This window comes from Hemiscyllium ocellatum, chromosome 36, assembly GCF_020745735.1.
Source record: "Hemiscyllium ocellatum isolate sHemOce1 chromosome 36, sHemOce1.pat.X.cur, whole genome shotgun sequence".
NCBI classification, from domain to species: domain Eukaryota; kingdom Metazoa; phylum Chordata; class Chondrichthyes; order Orectolobiformes; family Hemiscylliidae; genus Hemiscyllium; species Hemiscyllium ocellatum.
Genome location: NC_083436.1, coordinates 21,952,530 through 21,972,017, shown reverse-complemented (window position 1 = coordinate 21,972,017; position 19,488 = coordinate 21,952,530). Strand labels below are relative to the sequence as shown.

The following is a 19,488-nucleotide window of genomic DNA, read 5'->3' as shown; positions in this document are numbered from 1 at the left end:
TCCTTGTTTGTTTATGGCAAAAAAATGTGCTGTACTGTGCATGTGGCAATCTAATATTATGAATCCACATCTGATGCCTAATCGTTCAATAGGAGAGTAGCAGACATATTCTATAAATAGTATTTCTTTTTTTGTTTCTTACAGTGTAAGGTAGATCCTACCTGATCCAAGAAATGAAGCTTAAAATAACAGCATGCAGTGGATTCATGATTGGCTGAACAGTAACATTTAAGCAAAACACATTCAAAACTCAACTAAATCCAGGGCTTGAAGGAAAATGTGTATCTTCGCTATTGCTATTGCTATTGCAGTGGATTTTGTCCATTGCATCCTCCTTTCTATAACTAAAATGTATTACTTCTACTAGCTCATACACATGGATATAATTTATTCACCTGACAAATCAAGCAGCATCCAAGGAGCAGGAGAATCGATGTTTCGGGCATGAGCCCATCTTCTTCCTGAAGAAGGGCACATGCCCGAAGCATTGATTCTCCTGCTCCTTGGATGCTGCTTGACCTGCTGCGCTTTTCCAGCAACACAATTTCAGCTCTGATCTCCAGCATCTGCAGTCTTCACTTTCACCTGACAAATCACCATGATTTTAAATTACTGTTTGACAAAATTTGACTAAAAAGCAACCAAAATTATGATTGTATAAGCACTCCCATTTTCTTATCTTGCATTGTGCATTCATATCTTTAATAAGAAAAGATTTTTGTATGCAATCAGTATACCAATCAAATTCAAAGCGAGATTCAGTCTGGCATCATTAGCTCAGCAAGATGGATTGAGCGATTAGAACATTTATTTAGCTACATGGAATGGACTGGTATGATATTATCAATTTAGCAATAATGAATGAGATTGTGGTACAATTTGTCTTAGCAAGCAGGCAGGGCTCACTGTACACTGCCACTAGAACAGCTTGCTTGTTTCAAAGCATATTTGTTCACTAAGCTTGCCATATGTAACCAAGTGCCTCCACTTCAGAAAAGAAAAATTAAGGCAGGGGAACAAGGAAATAATGATCAAAGAGAGTTAAAACAGAAACAAAGCAAAGAGGACAAAAGAGGTTAAAATGGAAGTCACAGTGTTGGCATGGAAATAATTCTACGAAACCTGGTTTAATTATTACTGAACTCCCCTAGCTATTAAAACTATTGAGACCTGCTTTTATTTAAGGAACGTGTATTCAAGTAAACCAGTAGCTAGAGTGTATTAAGGAGAAATAAATAGGCATATAAATCTACACTCCAGCAACAAAACATGGACTTTTAAAATCAATTGAAATCACAATGCTTTCATATATTAAAATTAAGAAAACATTTCGATGTATGAAATACCATATTCTTAACAAAGTTAACCAACACTTTCAAATTAACTTCACATCACACATTCATAATGACTATTGATAATAACAGGGATCAAACAAATTATGAAACTAGAAGTTTATGATGTGGCAAATAATGCTGAGTAGAATTTTATGTACCAGTCTCACTGCACTGATTTCTTATTGAATATTTTACACAAGATCAACTTCTTGAAAACTATTAGAAAACAACTTGCTCACAACTATTTGCTGGTCTGGCTATCACCTCCTGCAATTACATCAAAAACCTTAGTCCTGCCTGAATGTATTACAGTTTACTTCCACATCATAGGAAAGGCAACAGCTCTCTGTGGCAGGTGATTCCCCCCAGAATAAAGCTATTGTATAGTTCTGAAAAAAATCTTAAATAAACTCATAAAATCAGTCAACATGCACTGCAGATGGGGCACACAATGGGATTAGATGGTTTATGGAAAAATAAATCACAAGTGATTAGAGTTTACTCCTCCTTGGGGCTCTTGAGGCAAATACTTGACATCACTGTATGATTTGCTTTTCACTTCAGGCATTCTGTCCACTCAAAGTCATTTGCTTCAGTCAACTCATCAAAACATCAAACCTGAGTGGTAGGGCAAAAGCTGACCACTATTATTACTATTGTCAGCTCTTACAAATAGAATGGGAACACGACCGTTTTAAGTATTCTCAGTCTGAGGGACGGTGTGGTTAATTGATTTAATTTGCATGGAGAAACACTCCACGCTTCTGTTTGACACGGAGGCAAGATGCTATTGACGTGCGCTTGTTATTGCATGTTCTATTGGCAACGCTTGTCTATGCAAACACGAAAGTGCTTTCTTACATGCAGTTGGCAGTCCAGTGGGTTTTGCACTGACAACGAAAGACTCGATTGACACGAGCTCTGTTGGTAACCAAACTCTTTCCAGGAACAGTGGAGCTGCAACCCATGTTTTAAAAAAAACCTGAAGTTGCATCAGGTACAATTAAGAAGATAGAACCTCTCCTTCAGCTTTTTCATGTCACTTGCCCCTTCAATCTGATTGGAGGGGATGTCCGACAAGTGGTTCAACAGCTAGGCCGGGAACAAGAAAACGGGTGCCACCATGAGATTACACAAACAAAGCGACAGTAAAACACTCAAATCAAATTTGTATTGTACCACTGTAACCAGTTTAGGAGATAAACAGTTTATTTAATCAACATGGCGTGCTACTATTGGAGCAGCGCGGTGAGGGAGGAGATGCTTGGGGAGCCGCACAGAGCAGTAGTCAGGATGAAAGCTGGTGTGAGCATTGCAACTCTGATCCTCAGGGTGCTCACAGCGTCACTCTTCATCTGAACGGCGCCCCGCCAGGCAGCGAACTTGAGGATATACAAGTGGGAGTGGACAGTTCAACAAGGCGTCGAGAGAGGGAGCGAGGCGAGGCTCGTTTATCATGCACTCATTTCTCTTCAAAATTGTTTTTATGTATAAAAGCTCCTGCAATGCAAATACAAGGTTTCCGTCTTAGTCCCACACCAGTAATTGCTATGCAGAAGTCTGAAAGCAAATGACTGATAAGTGAGCTGTTGCAGACTGCGGACGTGAACTGGGAACGGGATCGCCAGCATCGTGTCTTTTGAACTTTAAAAAAAGCCAACTATAAAGAGCACGTGTAGAGTCTTCGCGGCTGCGATTGGGGGATCTCTTGCCGTTTGATTCTGACTTTGCGACTGAGTTATTCAAATAGTATACTGCATTTAAACAGATACTGAAAATGCAATCACACGAGTAGGAGGACATGTCCTAAAATTCTTTCAAGTTGCCTAATGCTTATGCTGCAAGAACCTACAGCTACTGGATCGCCGCGGTGTAGCTTTATTTCCTCCGAGATCGCTCCTTTAGTATGGCTGACAAACGCCCACTGTTTGCTAAAATCAACAAACACTTCTTTTGTTCTGAAACCCAATCGCAGCGGGGCGAAGGTCTATGGGGACTGCCCTGTTCAGCCAAGACAGAAGTCGATAGGACTTGTGGGGATGCCTCTGAGCTGTACAGCTTTGAATGGGCAGCACGTTCGGTTCCGTGGCTTGTTTCTTCGATCTCATTCCTGCTCCCTGCTGTAAAGTGGGCTTTGTGTATTTTCAAGTTGCGATAAACATACGCATTTAACAGACATCCCCGACTATTTCCCTAAATTATCAGGAAATTCCACCTTAGGGGTTTAATGTTCTCGACATCAAAACAATTCTTGCTTTTCATACCTAATGAAGCGAAACTTGTAAACTGACAAATCTTGCCTCCTTTATTTTTCAGGCCGCAGCTGATGTAAGTCACTTTCTGTTTATCCCTCGAGACTAACCTCCTGTTGTTTTGCAATATTTAAGTTTGCAATCCTCATGTCTTTCCTTTCAAATCTAGGCAGATTTTATTCTTGTTGGGTTAACCCTTACTTGACTCAAATGCTTTTGAACGTCTTTCATGTTGAATGTTTGAATCAGATGAAAACTAAACACATTCGAGACAACCAAGAACACGGAGCAAAGAAGGGACAAGTCCGGAACTTCCTCAACTTGTCCCAACTACCCACTCTTCCAACCTCCCAAAACATAGAGTCTCTGTGGCTTGTCTCTTGCATTATGCTTCCTACAACATATGATGTTCCCCTGTATTTCATGGAGTTAATATCACAACTAAGTCAACACTGGGGGAAGGAAAACATTGTAAGTGACATTCGAAATACAAGTATCAAATATACCTTCTACTTTAACATCCTTGAAAGCATTCAGTGGCTTGTCAATGCATGAGATACACAGAAAACATAATTATGAGTCACTTGATGCTTTCCGTAGTATGCTGGTATTACATTCCAACTACATTGAAACAATGCCGCCTTTTACACTGCCTATTCATGAATTTCAAGTAAGGGTAAAACATGGGGGATGTTCAATATCAGCATCTTCATGCATATTGCCAACAAAATGTTAGTAATATATTCTCTAAAGTTTCACCTGGGATGATAATGGGTTCTGCTATATTTCATGCTGTTTACCTTTGAATTTACCTCTCCTTCCACCCAGTCAGCCTTTCAATCTGTAAGACCTTCAGATATAGGAGCAGAAGTAGATCATCCAGTCCTTCAAGTTTGTTCCATTCAATGAGATCATGGCTGATCTGATAATCTTCAACTTCACTTTCCTGCCTTTTTCCTAATAATCATTGATTCCTTTACTGATTAGAAAGCTGTCTAAACAGCCTTGACCATATTTGACAACCCGGCCTCAAGAGCCCTCTGGGGTAAAGAATTCCACAAATACACTACCCTCTAACAGAATAAGTTCCTCTTCATCTATGTTTTAAATATAAACCCCATTCATTCTGAGTTATTACCCACTGATGCTAGACCCTCCCACAAAGGGAAACGAATTCTCTCCATCTGCCCTGCTAAGTCCCTTCAGAATCATGTATGTTTTAATAAGGGTGCCTCTCATTCTTTGAAATTCCAATGATACAGGCTCAACCTAATCATCTTCTCCTTATACAACAGTCTCTCTGTATCATGTAAACAGTCATATCCTCTGATGCTGAGATACCTCATACTGCATGTGATCTTTCTGAAAAAAACTCCTGACTATCTGTGGTATCAGGCTGGTGAACTTTCACTGAACTGCCTCCCATGCTGGTAAATCTTTCTTCAGATAAGAATTCCAAGATTGTTCACAATATTCCAGCTGTAGTCTGACTACTGCCTTGTATAGTTTAAGCAACACTTCCCCACTTTTATACACTATTCCATTTAAAATAAAGGCCAACATTCAATTTGCCTTACCTAATAGCTGCTGAACTTTGATGCAAACTTTCCCAAAAGATCGAACACAATCTGAGCTCTTGGGTAGGTAAAAGATATGAATTCAGGATTTCCAAAAAGTAACTTTCCATCAGTACAAAAGAGGTGGGTGCTTTCTCCAATATTTTACCTTTCTCCCCACCATATTCTTTAAATCTATGGATGAATGGTGTAAAATAATCAAGTGTGAATTTCCTGGATTCCTGAACTGTTTCAGAAAGTACGTCCTTTCTTAAAGAGGAGATAGTCTATCAACTTTAAGTTGTGAAGACACATCAGACAATTGACTGGTCAAGGGTTTGCTTTGGATTATCTAGCTGCTCTTTCTTTCCATAAAGAGGTTATTTTGGAAATTCACAACTTTCCATTTTGTCATATATTGAATGAACCATATTCTTATATGGCAATTTTTCCAAACAATATAAGACAGTCCAACATCAGAGGCTATAACTTTGTGCATGTTTCTTTCATACGTGAGCTACTCCTGAGGATATCTATTGTAGAACATGTAAGTAGTACAGATTTAAATGGAGATCCATTCTTATTGAGAGCTGAGCGGAGAACACCAAAATTCATTTGACTTATTTTCCCATTATAGTTTATTTTATAAACTTGTTTGGTTTCTGGCATTCCTACAAACTGCTTTCAGAAATGGTATTTCTACCTGTTTAGTGTGTGCAATGGTCATCTGGTTTGCGGTAAAGACTATCATAAGCTGTGTGGGTTCAATTCCCACACAGGCTGAGATTGCAATGAAAAAACCTCCTTCCATTATGACCCTCAGATTAAACCACCACCAGGCATCTCTCTCTAGTGAGCTAGAAGCCCTTTGGTCTGCAAAGACTTTGGTGCCTTTGCCTTAATGCAACTAGAACCCATTTGGCACACTTTTCTTTTCATTTATCTGCCCCTCCCATCCCTTCCTCTGTCCAGAATTCTGGCAAAACTGTCAACTGGGAAGCCCCAATTCCCTGGAATTGTCTCTTTAAACCATTCTGGCCTCTCTACCTCCCCCCCAACCCCATTCTTTCTTCAGGACACAAACCACATCCCCATTCTTCCCATCATTTTGTTCCATCTTTCATTGTCAAGCTTTGACATATTTCTAATCTGTCTTAATTCCATCTTTGTTCGTATGTATAATTCAAATTCTAACAGTTGTTGTCCCTCAGTTAAGGGCTTGCACCAACTCCAACAGAAACAAACATACCTAAAATGATCGAGGTGGCTGTTGTCACCTTCTGTGTTTCTATGAGCTGATCTCAGATTACAGTTCTAAGAATAAGAGTAATTAAGGTTCATGGATTGTTAGAGATCTTGGTTGAAGTATTTATTTTAATCCAGACAAACACACTAGCACCCAACAGGAGGGAGTGCATTATTTCAAACACATTCCATTAAATTAGTTGGAGCTTTTGTGCCAAAGTAACAGATTATCTTAATGTTCAGGGGAACATATTGGGCAATGACTGACAGAGAAAAAAAGATACCAAGCTGTTGCAGTCAAACTAGTTACCTAGTACTGCATATACTCGTACAATGAAATTTTCTGGTCCATTTATATTGGTTGCCTGCTTGGTGCTGTAAGTGTGCTCAAGTTGTTTAACATTGCATAGTATATAAAGTGTTTATACAGAGACACAGATAAGCCATTTCAAAACGCAGCATTAAAATGATTACCAGCTTTACGTTGCACGACCCTAAGATAAAACAGTTCTCTAGTCCCTTAAACCGGTTGAAACCAACGTTGATCTGATTTCCAGAATTACTTGATAATCAACGGTTTCACTGGCAGTGTTTCAAGATTGCTCAGTCAATGGTAAACACAGACCTGTGATTCATTGAACAAGTGAACAGCTATTGTACATTTCCTTATCTATTGTTGGTTTGACTGCTATTTCAGACAGGCCAAAAAAAAGCCATCCTATGTATTTTAGTGTTTTTTGTCATCCGGACTAATAATTTTCCATTTCAGGAAGGTAATGCAAAAAGGCTCTGCGGAGCCAGATAAGTTTTGCATTACTGCCATCTTCTGTGTTATGGGTGTATTTAATATCCCGACATTTTGAGAGAGAGCAGCATGCTAACCACATGCTAACCACAAATAAAACGACCCTCTCAGATTCAGTCGCCGGGGGTGGGGAATGTGCAATGGGCTTAAGAATTTTATGAAGCTCTGGGGAATTAGTTAATGCTCCCCACCATCCCCTCCCCCAGTGAGAGCTGACTGGGGACATCTGGCACAGGCCCATTGCTTTGTGTCCTTCTCAACTCCCCTGACCCTGCCACTATCGCTTCTTTCCAAATTCCATCACGTTCAACAACAAGTCAGGAATGATGGAGACGAATGCCAGTCCTGGAGGACTCGTTTCAGATTGCACATTCATTAAAGGCGAAAAAAAAATAAAGAGGCCATTGAGCGGCCGTTAGCATCAAACGTGTTTTCCATAATAAGCAGTAGTAGTCGGGTTGGATAAAAGCAGCCAAGGAAACCAAAGGGGAAAGGGGAAATTAGACTGAGAATAGTTTCTTCTCGGACAGCTTGTGCTCAGTATATATATTACAAAGGAACTGGATTCGGCGCGGCGCGATGAGCAGTAAATAACACGCCACTTCCTCCATCTCGCTCAACAGAACATCACACAATGATTTTAAAGTCCGTGACTCAACCGTAATACGCATGGAATACACACCAGGGGTGAAATTTGAGCTGCTGAGTTAACTACACGTTGTTCTTAATTCAATATTCACACATCAGCATGCTGTGCTGACATGTCCATTCATTCACACACCACACACGAGCAGTTGGGTGGATTACTGAGAATTCCAACACAGTCAGGACAGCGCGAATTCAATCATGCAGTCCCCTACTCCGAGCCTGGGGGGGGGGGGGGGGGGGAGGTTGGTGGGGTTGCTTGTCCCATTCTCTGTTACACTACGCAAAAAATGCATGTGCCTCTTCCCCCACCCACCTCCACTGCAGAGTCCGGGGGGGAGCACTTTCGAGACGCCACTAAGCACACTCACCAGAGTTCTGAGCTCGGTTCGTGGCATCGTGATCACTGTCCCCTTGTTCGCTGTCTCCGTGGCCACTGTCCTTCGAACTCACTATATCCGCCTCCTGGAAAGCCGAACTGTATGAGAAACAAGAACCGCCAAGTGTTGGTACCCAAATTCAAACGGGTCAACAGTGGAAACTGCATGACGTTCCAGATCGATTAGCTGCTCACCTGTTAACTCGACGGGGTCTGTCCACCAGAAAACTGAGTTCCGTCCGCTGGTGTTTAATCTGTAAAGCAGGAATCACCAAGTCAATAATCGTTACTTATTAAGCTGACAACCTGAACTGACATTAACACGAGGAAAGAATCCGGCCGAGTTGTGGTCGAAGCTATAACCACGATGAGGACATTTAATTACAGTTACAACTATGACCCTCAGACCTGTTAATGACAGGACAAATACTTTGGAGATGCATTTGGCACGGCCTCAAGACTGGATAACATTTTACAACGGACGAGGTAAGGGTTTTTTTTTGCAGGTCAAATGTTGGAACACCCTTTAGGACTGGTTTTATTGGGGAATGTTGATAGTGAATTCTCCTGGTCCTGACAATCACCGTTGGAGAATGTGACCTGTGTGCAGTGTGTGGGAGCCATTGTCAGAGCTGAAGTGACTAATGAGCAACAACTTCAGGACAGTCGGTGCCTGCCGACCCTCTCTGGCCCATGGGACCGAGCGTCAGCTCGTTTTCCGTTCGGGCGAGAAGACCAGAAGACTTTCGTTTCCCCCCTTCAAACAGGGCGAGAAGTCACTGGAGGTTGGCTCCAAATAACGGGAAGCAACTGGTGTGACTTTAATCGCCTTTGACAACATCTCAGGTGAAGACAGCCCCACAGGGAGGTGCAAACGGAGGATTTCGGCAACGAGATGGACTTGTAAAGGAGAGAGTGTGGAAGGAGTCACGGTTGCAAGGTGAGGGGAGACGAGCAGAGTGGGAGAAAGTTGGATCTGAGACCGGGTGTAACCACCTACCTCGTTGGATAATATACTCCCATTGGAAATGATATCGGGCTGCTGGTCGGTGTAGCCAGCGATGATAGCGCCGCAGGAGTTGTGCTCAGCGTCCGTGCTCCTGGACGGGCTGCAGGGCTTCAGGAACATGAGATCCGTCTTGGCCGACTCCGGGGTCAGGCAGACCTGGTAGCAGTAGTTCTGGCTGTGGTGGCCGAAGCCACCTTCCTCCACCGAGACCTGGGCGGCGTTGGCGCTGCTGGTCTGCACCAGCATGATGTCTGACTTGCTGAGCTTCTTCTTACGGTTCCTGGCCTGGCGGCAGCACGCACAGCCCTCTCCGGCCAGGCAGCTGGACAGGTTCAGCTTCTTGTCCTTCTGGCAGCGGACGGCCAGCATGATCATGGCCAGCAGGAAGACGAAGGAGACCGAGCCCAGCGCGATGATCAGGATGAGGGTCAGGTCCAGCGCGTGGTCCTTGGGGCCGCCGGCTCGGTTGCCCCTCTCCCCGGGCCGCTCGACCGCGCTGTCCACCGCCAGCACCAGGACGGTGGCGGTGGCGGAGAGCGGCGGCTGCCCGTGGTCCCTCACCTCGATCAGGAGCTCGTAGGGGGCGGCGCCGGCGGCGGGGAAGCGCCGGGCGGTCTTCAGCTCGCCGCTGCGCCAGTCCATGCGGAAGAGGCCGAGCTCGTTGCCGCGGGCGATGTAGAAGGTCAGCCGGGCGTTCTCGCCGTCGTCCGCGTCCACCGCCACCAGGCGGACCACCAGGTAACCGGGCTCGGCGCTGCGGGGCACCAGCTCCCGGGAGCTGCCGTTGCGGGACACCGGGGAGACGATGGACGGCGCGTTGTCGTTCTGGTCCACGATGAGGATGTTGACGGTGGCGTTGGAGCCCAGCGCCGGGCTGCCCGAGTCCAGGGCTTGCACGGTGAAGCGGAACTCCTTCAGCTGCTCGTAGTCGAAGGAGCGCAGCGCGTACAGGTAGCCGTTCTCCGAGTTGATGGAGACGTAGGTGAACACCGACATGCCCTGGATGTCACACTCCAGGATGGAGTAGGAGATGTAGGCGTTCTGGCCCAGGTCCGGGTCGGCGGCGCTCACCGCGTAGATGTACGCCCCGGGCACGTTATTCTCGCTCACATACACGTCGTAGGCAGCCTCGGAGAACCGCGGCGCGTTGTCGTTCTCATCGCCCACCTGCACCCTGATGGACTTGCTGGAGGCCAGCGGGGGCGAGCCGCGGTCCCGCGCCAGCACCGTGATGGTGTACGAGTCGCCGTGCTCCCGGTCCAGCGGCCCGTCCGTCACCACCGTGTAGTAGTTCTTGAAGGAGGACTTGAGCTGGAAGGGCACCTGGCCCAGGATCTCGCAGTGCAGCTGCCCGTTGTCGCCCGAGTCCCGGTCGGTGACGCTGAGCAGAGCCACCACGGTGCCCGGAGCCGCCGCCTCGCTCACCGACTCGGACACGGTGCTGAAGCTGATCTCCGGTGCGTTGTCGTTCACGTCGGTGACCCGCACTAGCACCTTGCAGTGAGCCGGGACCGCGTTGGGGCCAAGGTCCTTGGCTTGCACGTACAGCTGGTGCAAACTGCTCTCCTCGTAATCCACGTCCCCTTTCACCTCCAACCAGCCGGTCCGGGGGTCCAGGCTGAACAGCTCCTTGACCCGGGCCGAGACGTGGCTGCTGAACGAGTAGATCACCTCCCCGTTCTTCCCCTCGTCTCGGTCGGTGGCGTTAAGCTGCAGCAGCAGCGTGCCGGGAGGCGAGTTCTCCTCCAGGCTGACGGTGTACACCGGCTGGCCGAACACCGGCACGTTGTCGTTGGAGTCCAGCACCCTGACGGTGAGCAGGGCGGTCCCGGTCCGCTGGGGCAAGCCGCCGTCTACTGCGGTCAGCACGTACCGGTGCAGCGCCTGCTGCTCCCGGTCCAGCGGCTTCTCCAGCACCAGCTCGGCGAACTTGTTCCCGTCCCCTTGAGTCTGCACGTCCAGCTCGAAGTAGCCGTTCGGGGTGATCTGGTAGGTCCGCAGCGAGTTGCTGCCCACGTCCGGGTCGAAGGCGCTCTCCAGCGGCAGGCGGGTGCCGGCCGACGCGCTCTCGGAGATCTCCACCGTCAGGTCGGCCTCCGGGAAGGCGGGGGCGTTGTCGTTGATGTCCACGATCTCGATCTCGACGCGGAAGAGCTCCAGCGGGTTCTCCAGGAAGACCTCGAGGTGCAGCAGGCAGCTCGGGCTCTGCTTGCACAGCTCCTCCCGGTCGATCTTCTCGTTGACGAACAGGACGCCGTTCTCCAGGTTCACCTCCAGGTGAGGGGACCGGGAGCTGGCCACCGTCTGGAAGCGGCGCGCCGCCAACTTGGTCACGTCCAGACCCAAGTCCTCAGCGATGTTGCCCACGAAGGTGCCATGCTCCTGCTCCTCGGGCACCGAGTAGCGGATCTGAGAGGCGACCGGGTCCCACCAGATGCAAACCAGGAGACACCACACTAACATTTCCACAGCCTCTTCAGCTTCTTTGATTCTTGGGATCTTCTTTCGGCGATTAAACGTATAGATTATATTTTAAATCCCTCTAGTGATTGACCGGGCGCTCTGTCCAGCTTTGATCTCTCTCTCTCTCTCTCATTCTCCTCTTGCCGCTCGCAAAAAAAGCCAAGAAGGCGCATCGCATCGGAAAGCTAAACTTCTGTCTCCTCTTCCTGAGCTGCTCCTCTCGATCTCACTCTTACTCAGCAGTCCCCTGGATGAAGAGATTCCCCAGGGCGGGTTGGCTTCTTATCAAATCCTTTTGACATAGCGGCCGGTCATCTCTTCGGCGTAAACACGGCGATCGAGTCCAGAGTTTCTCATCAAACACTTTGTGAAGTTCCCCTCTCCAATCTGAATCTCATTGGGTTTTATTTTTCCTCCCCTCCCCCCCAAACCCCCCTCCCTTTCTGTCCTTTCTCCCTTGTTTCTCTCCTTCCCTCATAACCCTGTTTCAGTTCTCTCGCTGCCCGTGTGTCCTCCCCACCCCCCCAGCCCCGGGTTGCAGTGGTTCAATTCCTCCTCTTTCTCCTCTCTCTCTCTCCTGACAGATTGCAGATCCCCGGCTTCAGCGCTCTCTGTTTTTGCATAGCGCCCTCCGGGCACCAGCCAATGGCTGCCGGAGACGCTCAGCGGCCGGCTGCGATTGGCTGGCGACGGGTCGTGCGTCAGGTGCCTGCCGCCCAATGGGTGGTGGAGCGGGCGGGGTCACCCCATTCCCTCCTCCTCCTCCTCCGTCTCCTCTCCACCTCCTCCTTCCCCTACCCTCCCCCACCCCCCTCCACCCCACAAACGCCACCACCGCCGGGCAAAGGAGGTGCCAGTCTGTCGGTTTGCCCAGAGTTGCAGTGGGCTGCACTCATACAGGTGCCTATACCAGTCAGATCAGATCAAAACGCAAGGACAGTGCTTGCTGCTCCAATTCTAACCCCCCCCCCCCCCCCCGTCTCTGCGCTAACTGCACTTTTTTTCCTGCACTGACCATTGTGGGGGCGATTTTTTTTCTGCAGCTGTACGGGAGTGGGGGGTGGGGGAGGTGGAGAGTCACTCAAAATCCTGCAAGTATTCAGGATTAATCAATACACCATTGAATCAAACTGCAACAGTGACACGTTCCACACTTTTACCGGAGAGGTGGCGCCGGGATTTTTGTTTGTATGTGTAACATATATCCCGTGAAGAATCCCTCCCCAGGTCGCGATTTAACACACAGTATCAAAATATCGCCGTGCACAATCAGAAAGAGCCCCATCACTTTCAATGCAACATTTTTGCGTAACGCCAGATATGTATCCAAACGCAATCTAAAGATTTTTCCCCCTCAATTACTCCAACGCACCCCGACTGATATCTGGTGGAGTGTCACTGAGTTCCTCGGGGTTTCCGGCCGGGTGAGCCGTACCTATCAATGAATGAGGAATGGGGGGCTTCGTTAACGGGGCTACAGTCGGTGTTAACACCGGTAAATCTCTGCGTGCCGCTTACAGTTGTAAGATTTTTTTCTCTCTCATTGTGATTGCGATGGAAGGGGGTGGATGAGATTCATCTTCACAGTTTTGTGCGGCGCGTCGACTGGCTAATGAGCTGGAATGTTATGACTGAGGGAGCAGAGGGTTTAATATTGACACCGACATTCCCCGCAATGAGATATTTCGCTCCGAGAGAGGCGAAGGGAGGATATTCCGAAAGCACTCGGCACTCCACTTGGCACCGGATTTGCGCTCCGGGAGAATGAATGTTTGCTTTTGTAAAAACACATCTCGCTGAAACAGCTCCAGCGTCCAACTGCAGAGCCGGAATACCCGGAATTGAACTGGGCGCTGGGGTTTCAGTGTGCGATACTCAAAGCTCACCCGGGCGACAGCAGAGGAGACTTTGGCGTGTCCGGAACGATGCCGGCTCTGCCCGAGAGCAGGTCGCCTTGAGGATCTATTCAATCGCCGCAGGTTCTTATTGAGCGAGCGCCAGGGTAACATTTTTTTTATATTTGCACGCCATATGACAAATGGAAATTCATAAATAAAATCAAATGATGATGCTCTCTGTGTGATCTGCCTTGATTTTGTTTTCTTTCGTGATATGGACATTGCCCTTATTTCTGCTGCGGGCAGAGACCGATTTGTTGTAGATATTTCATCCGGCGTCTAGTAACGGCTTGGAGAGGTTGGGGTGGTTTCTGGGGGTTGAGGGGGTAGGGGAGTGGTGAGGGGAAAGAGATGAGGGCTCCTTGGACTCAGAGAACCTCAATTCATTTCAGTCTCCCATATGAGATGCAAAGAGCTCGGACAGTTTATAAAAGAATGGTTTGATCAATAAAAAGTAGATTATGGTCTATCAGAATATTAATGTACACGTCTAATCGATACGTGCCTTCTGGCTCCTTTTACAGGCGCAGTCGGAAATAGAGTCTGAATTTCTTGATCAGAGAATTAATCTTCCTCTTTTTTTGCGTCTGTGTATATACATAAAGCAACTACAATGCCTCTGCAGCTGACATTCTTTTTGAATGAATATTTACTAATTGACCTTTATTCTCCGACTACATCAAAACCCCTCCCATAATGAGTTCTTGTCAACTATCTTTTATAGAATTAGTTGAAATCGTTCATTGGAGAAGATAGTGCTGGGATCAGCATGTCCTCACTGGGGCAGAGACAGACACACGGTGGAATGTCTGACTGTGCCGCGATCTGCTGGGTATTCATGCCTCCTATCTGCCAGTTCAGTAATAGCACGTACTCTTTTTGTATGTGTGTACATGTGTGAACTGCGGGACACTGGAAAGACACATAGATGTATCCCGTACATAATTTGGATTGACTTTTCATGATGATTTTAATAGCGAGCCAAAACTGCCCAAAACAGAAATGTTCATTCTCGCACTGACGCCCGCGATTCAGATTCCCATTTGTGACCAGAATTTTGCTCCTGATTACAGATCCTGGTGGTGCCAAGCTTGAAGCTTCCCTCCTTTGTGCATTCGCTGCATTCTACAACTGGCGTGTTCAGAATCAAAATAATGCACAAGAGGAAGAGTGTTGTCAGGACCAGTGTTCATATTCAGACGGCTCTTTTCAGCATCTTCCAGCTGAGGTTGGCAAGTGTAGTGGTGGGCATTGCCACGAGAACATTGCAAAAGCATCACGGCAAGAATTGTAAGGATTCCCCTTCGTTAGCTGAGCAGAAATGATGGCCGATTGACAATTATTAACGGTCCCCTAGTTCTGATAAGTGACCTGTTCTCACTACTTCGTTAATTTCACGCATAGTACATTTATGGAGGGGCATGCATTTGAAGAAACTCTGTCATATCTTGCAGCCAGAATTTCCAGGTCTTGTTAATGTGTTGCCAAATTACAAATTTTGGTTCACAGCGTGCATGAACAGTCTGATCCCACCAATTGGCATCAGGTGGGAGGTAGAAGTGCAGTTGATTTTTGTGAGAAAGAGTGCAAGTTCCAAGGTGGCACAATTTTCTTGGATCCTGATGTCAAAAACATGACTGCAAATCCCGACTAATAGTTCATATATCATCTGTTCGAAGTTAAATTTGTTTGTCTCAGAATAAATTCCAGTATTCTTTTTCATCTAAATCTACAAGAATTCCTGAAACACAACATGAAACATCCGAAAAACAGTACACTGCCATCAAGAAGGTAGCTGGCCTCTAGTTCAGCACAGGTGAAAAAAGGTGCACACTCCCTTTTTGTTTCTGCAATTTACAAAGCCTAAATTGGAGAACTAAAACATTAACAATTTTGCTCCCAATTCTAAATAGACATTAGTCAATTGCACCGACTTGATCATAGGGTATGATTATTGTTAAGTTGCCAAATCCAAACATACAGTAGGACTGTTGAGGGAAACAAAAAAAAGTAACTTAATATGGGATATTCTATAACACAATCCATCTTTAGTCTACAAAAATATTTGGATCCTTATTATAAGGGTTGTGCGTGGGGTATTTGGCAAAATGCTTATTCAACAGAGTGTTTGGCAAAGAATCAATCTTAATTTTAGCATAGATATCTTTCAGTACTTGGAAGGGCAGGATATAAAAGCAATTTGAAGGGAGAGAGTGAATATAAGATGAGAAAAAGAATTTGGGAGGAGGGACTAAAGGCAGCAATCAGCATGCTGTGTTTTAGAGGGACTGGGAAGCACAAAAATACACTGGCAAATGAATAAAAGGGAGTAGGTAATAAACCAAAGAAGCTGTGCCTTTGAAAACAATGACACAATGAAGAGGGTAAAATAAGTTTAATTGTGAAAATATTGTTGCCCATGTGAAAAGTGCTGTGATTTGTAAAATAATAAAAAGGCCACAGAACAGGCACAGCATCAAACCATCAAGGATAAATAACCAGTGATAAATTAACACATGATAGAAATGTATACAATTTTGAGTTTTATAGTAATCATTTAAAAGTGCACTTTATGATCAACATGTGGAAATCATCAACTCTCAAGAACTCCACTGTGTATTACTAAAATAGAGGAACAAATAGTTACTTTCGGCACTGACAGTGACTGTCTGAAATTTGAATTGAAACAGTATAAAGTCACCAAAGAAAATGAGATATTATGACACAACGGAATGATTTCAAGGCAATAATCTAATTGAGGGTTGAAGCAATGGTGCTAGACTGCTTGGGCTTCATGTGAGCTGTTTGATTAGTTTACTGCATTGTGACCATTTCCCAAATATGCATTATTCAACATAATCTCGCATGTGGCCGACAGATCTATGAACTATTATGAGAAAGTGCAAACAAATACTAGCACATATTGATGTTGCCAGTAATTCCTAGATCATATATCATGCAGGAGAAAAAGGTCCACATCAGTAAAATTGAAGAATTAATGCTGTAGCTACCACACTCAATTCTATGGCTACTTACATATTGTTGTGTGCTTAGAATCACTGCATCAGCAAGAGAAAAATAGCAGTACTCATTTTGCTTTGAGCCACAACATTCCATTGGAATACTATATGGCAATCTTCCATAAAGTTAGAGGTAAGAAGCAATTCTCCATTAGAGAAAAACAGTTGGCTGAGAGCATGTTTAGGTGATGGTGCAGGCCTCCATGAACCACCATAGTCAGTTTAGGGACTGAACTCATGCTGTTGGCTTTAAGATGAACCACTCTCTCATTAGCTAGCTAACTGAGCTAATCAATTAAATCTAATATTTTAATCAAAAGCTTGAGAAAACATCCAAGCACAGATTAATTTTTGTTTTCATATGGGAATTATCATAAACTTGCCATATTTTGATGAAAAATAAACCTATTAACTCATGAATGTCTGTTACATTGCATTCTATAAATCTTCACATCCCTTGTACTACTAGTTTTCCTTTCCAGTTAAAAGCCCTGACGCCAATTGTAAGGAAGATTTTTAAATTGCATATTTATCAAATTATCAAGTGTCAGATGATTTATCTTCTCTTTCAAAGATGTTTAACTTTACAAAGTCCACATTTAGCCACAATTTCCAAACTATTTAATGAAACTCTTTCAGTAGTTCTGACACATAGTCTCCTGTCAGTCAAGAAGCTAGCCATTACTTTTCTGGACATTTGTCATTTTCTAAGCTCAACCCACATTGCATTGATCTTGGGATTCACTTCTTTCATGTTTCTTCCACATTCTGTGCAATGTGTGAAATATGTTGTTCTCTTGGTATCTTTTCAGCCTACTACACTTTAAACTCATGCTTGGCCTCACATAACTATCTCTTGATTTGTTTAACTTCCTGTCCTATTCCATTTTAATCTTGGCAGTTGTACTGCACAAATCTTGGTTTATCATTTTCTTACCACAATAATAAATGACCGATTGAGCCATCAAGGTGATCTGATGTACTATTTGCCAGTGCTTAAGCTTGATACATATGGTACACAATTAAGTTGGTCTTGAAACTCATCATTACTTTTTTGGTAGTTTATTATATATATCACTCATCACTCCCTTAACATCTTTAAAAAATGTAGCAACATTCTAGCATTTTTACATTGTATATTGTTTTACAAATAAATATACATTTATAGGTGCTGTAAAAGATTGCTTTATTTTCCCACAAACTTCAGTCTAAAGTAATGTAACTCTGCAACAAAGTAAATACGAAGAAAAATAAATTATTAAGAACTATACATTGCTCATTTACACCAAATATTAAATTACAGGGAGTGAATTAAATGTAAAATTGTAAGCTCAAGGATTCCCATGATTGATATAATTTATTTAAATTAATCTCCCTGTATGATTTATGATGTCACCTAAATTAGGGTATGCTATTCAATTCCATTCCAAAATTATATAGCACATGGTTGATCTATTTTGACATTTGGTATTACTGTAAATAATGTATTCTATAACAATCTAGCATTACAGTACTGTTTTCAGATCAATGCCAAGAGGCCTCAAATGCTCAATGAAGCAAAAGTGATATTTTATCGTCTGCTTTGATTGGAATTGCACTTTCTTTTAGCATTTATGTGCAATATGTTTAATGTTATTGGGAAAGGAATACTTTAGCTGTCTTTGCATAAAGAAAAAACTAGCATCCGGAAGAACCAGAGCTCCTTTGTCAATTACCTGGCTGCACCTCGATGGATGTGTACAGCTAGTGATGTAAATGATTTGAGCAACAGCTCATCACGTTTCACAGCTGTTAGTCTGCTGTTGGTATTTGCAGTTCAATTGCAGCCAAAAAACTTGAATCTCAGGTGATTTATTTTATATTATTTAAATGTTGTTGTCTGCAATGAGTTTGCAAATTATTTGTCATTTTTGGTAGATGGCATTAAGAAAACTGCATGTCATAAATGTTTGTCAGAAGCTCATCTTAAAGGGAAATTTCTTGTGCCAGTTAAGAATGCCACCAATTTAAAATATAAGAAAAGTGATTTCATATTTGAACATCAATGTCAAATCATTTTTAACATGACAATTAGCTGTCTAGATGAAAATCTCAGTGTATAACTATATGCTTTAGGTGTTCTATTCTTGAGATAAATCCATGATAGTTCTATTAAGTGCTTCTAAGATCTATTCTCTTCGGAGTCCCTTTGATGAGAGATGTGGATTTGTGCTAATTGCATTGAACTTTCTAATGCTCTGAATGCATGGATTCAAATTCCACTACTACAGCTGATGGAGTTCAAATTCAGCAAATAAATCTGGAACATAATGTTCTAGAGGAGAGGGCAAGCACCTGGCTCACTTGTCCCTCTTTAGGAAGGTAAATCTGCCATTCCTGCTTGTTAGGCCAAACCCAGAGTGATGTGCTTGATGCTTACCCCCTCCGCCAACCCCCCCTCCCCCCCCCATCAGTTTCAGGGCATTAGGGATGGGGAAGAAATGCTCTCAACCCTAAAGGATTAAAACAAAACATAATAACTTGTCCCAATACTGCTTCCAATGTGCCTTTTATAAGCTCCTGGTGCAACAGAGCAAGAACAATGTCTAGTCATGAAAGCAGTCATTGAACTGTTACTGTTTACAGATTTGTACAGTTGAATGATTAAGTTAAAACACATACTGACCATGGATTATATTAATGGCTTGGAATTTACAGCTAAACAATCACAAACTAGTGGGATTTTGAAACTCTGAGGGAACTACACCTCATTTCCAGCTGTCTTAATATGAAAGAAAGAGAAATGTTCTCTTCACACAAAGACACACACACATGTCCTTTAGATTTTGGAACTCAAATTTACACAATATTTTGAAATAAACTTGGCAAATGCATGCAACATT

General features: G+C 44.4%; 1 protein-coding gene across 3 annotated transcripts in view; it reads right to left on the bottom strand.

Annotated features, from left to right (window-relative positions):
- The window catches only part of LOC132833259 (protocadherin-10-like), a 57,009-nt gene extending 44,919 nt beyond the window's left edge, over positions 1-12,090 (bottom strand). For all 3 annotated transcript variants that reach the window (XM_060851394.1, XM_060851395.1, XM_060851396.1), the window contains exons 1-3: positions 9,217-12,090; positions 8,412-8,470; positions 8,209-8,315 (exon numbers count right to left, since the gene is read on the bottom strand). In XM_060851394.1, the coding sequence (XP_060707377.1) occupies positions 8,209-8,315; positions 8,412-8,470; positions 9,217-11,688 (2,638 nt within the window). In that variant the 5' untranslated portion in view covers positions 11,689-12,090. The remainder of the gene's footprint in view (positions 1-8,208; positions 8,316-8,411; positions 8,471-9,216) is intronic.
- Between the last annotated feature and the right edge of the window lie 7,398 nt (positions 12,091-19,488).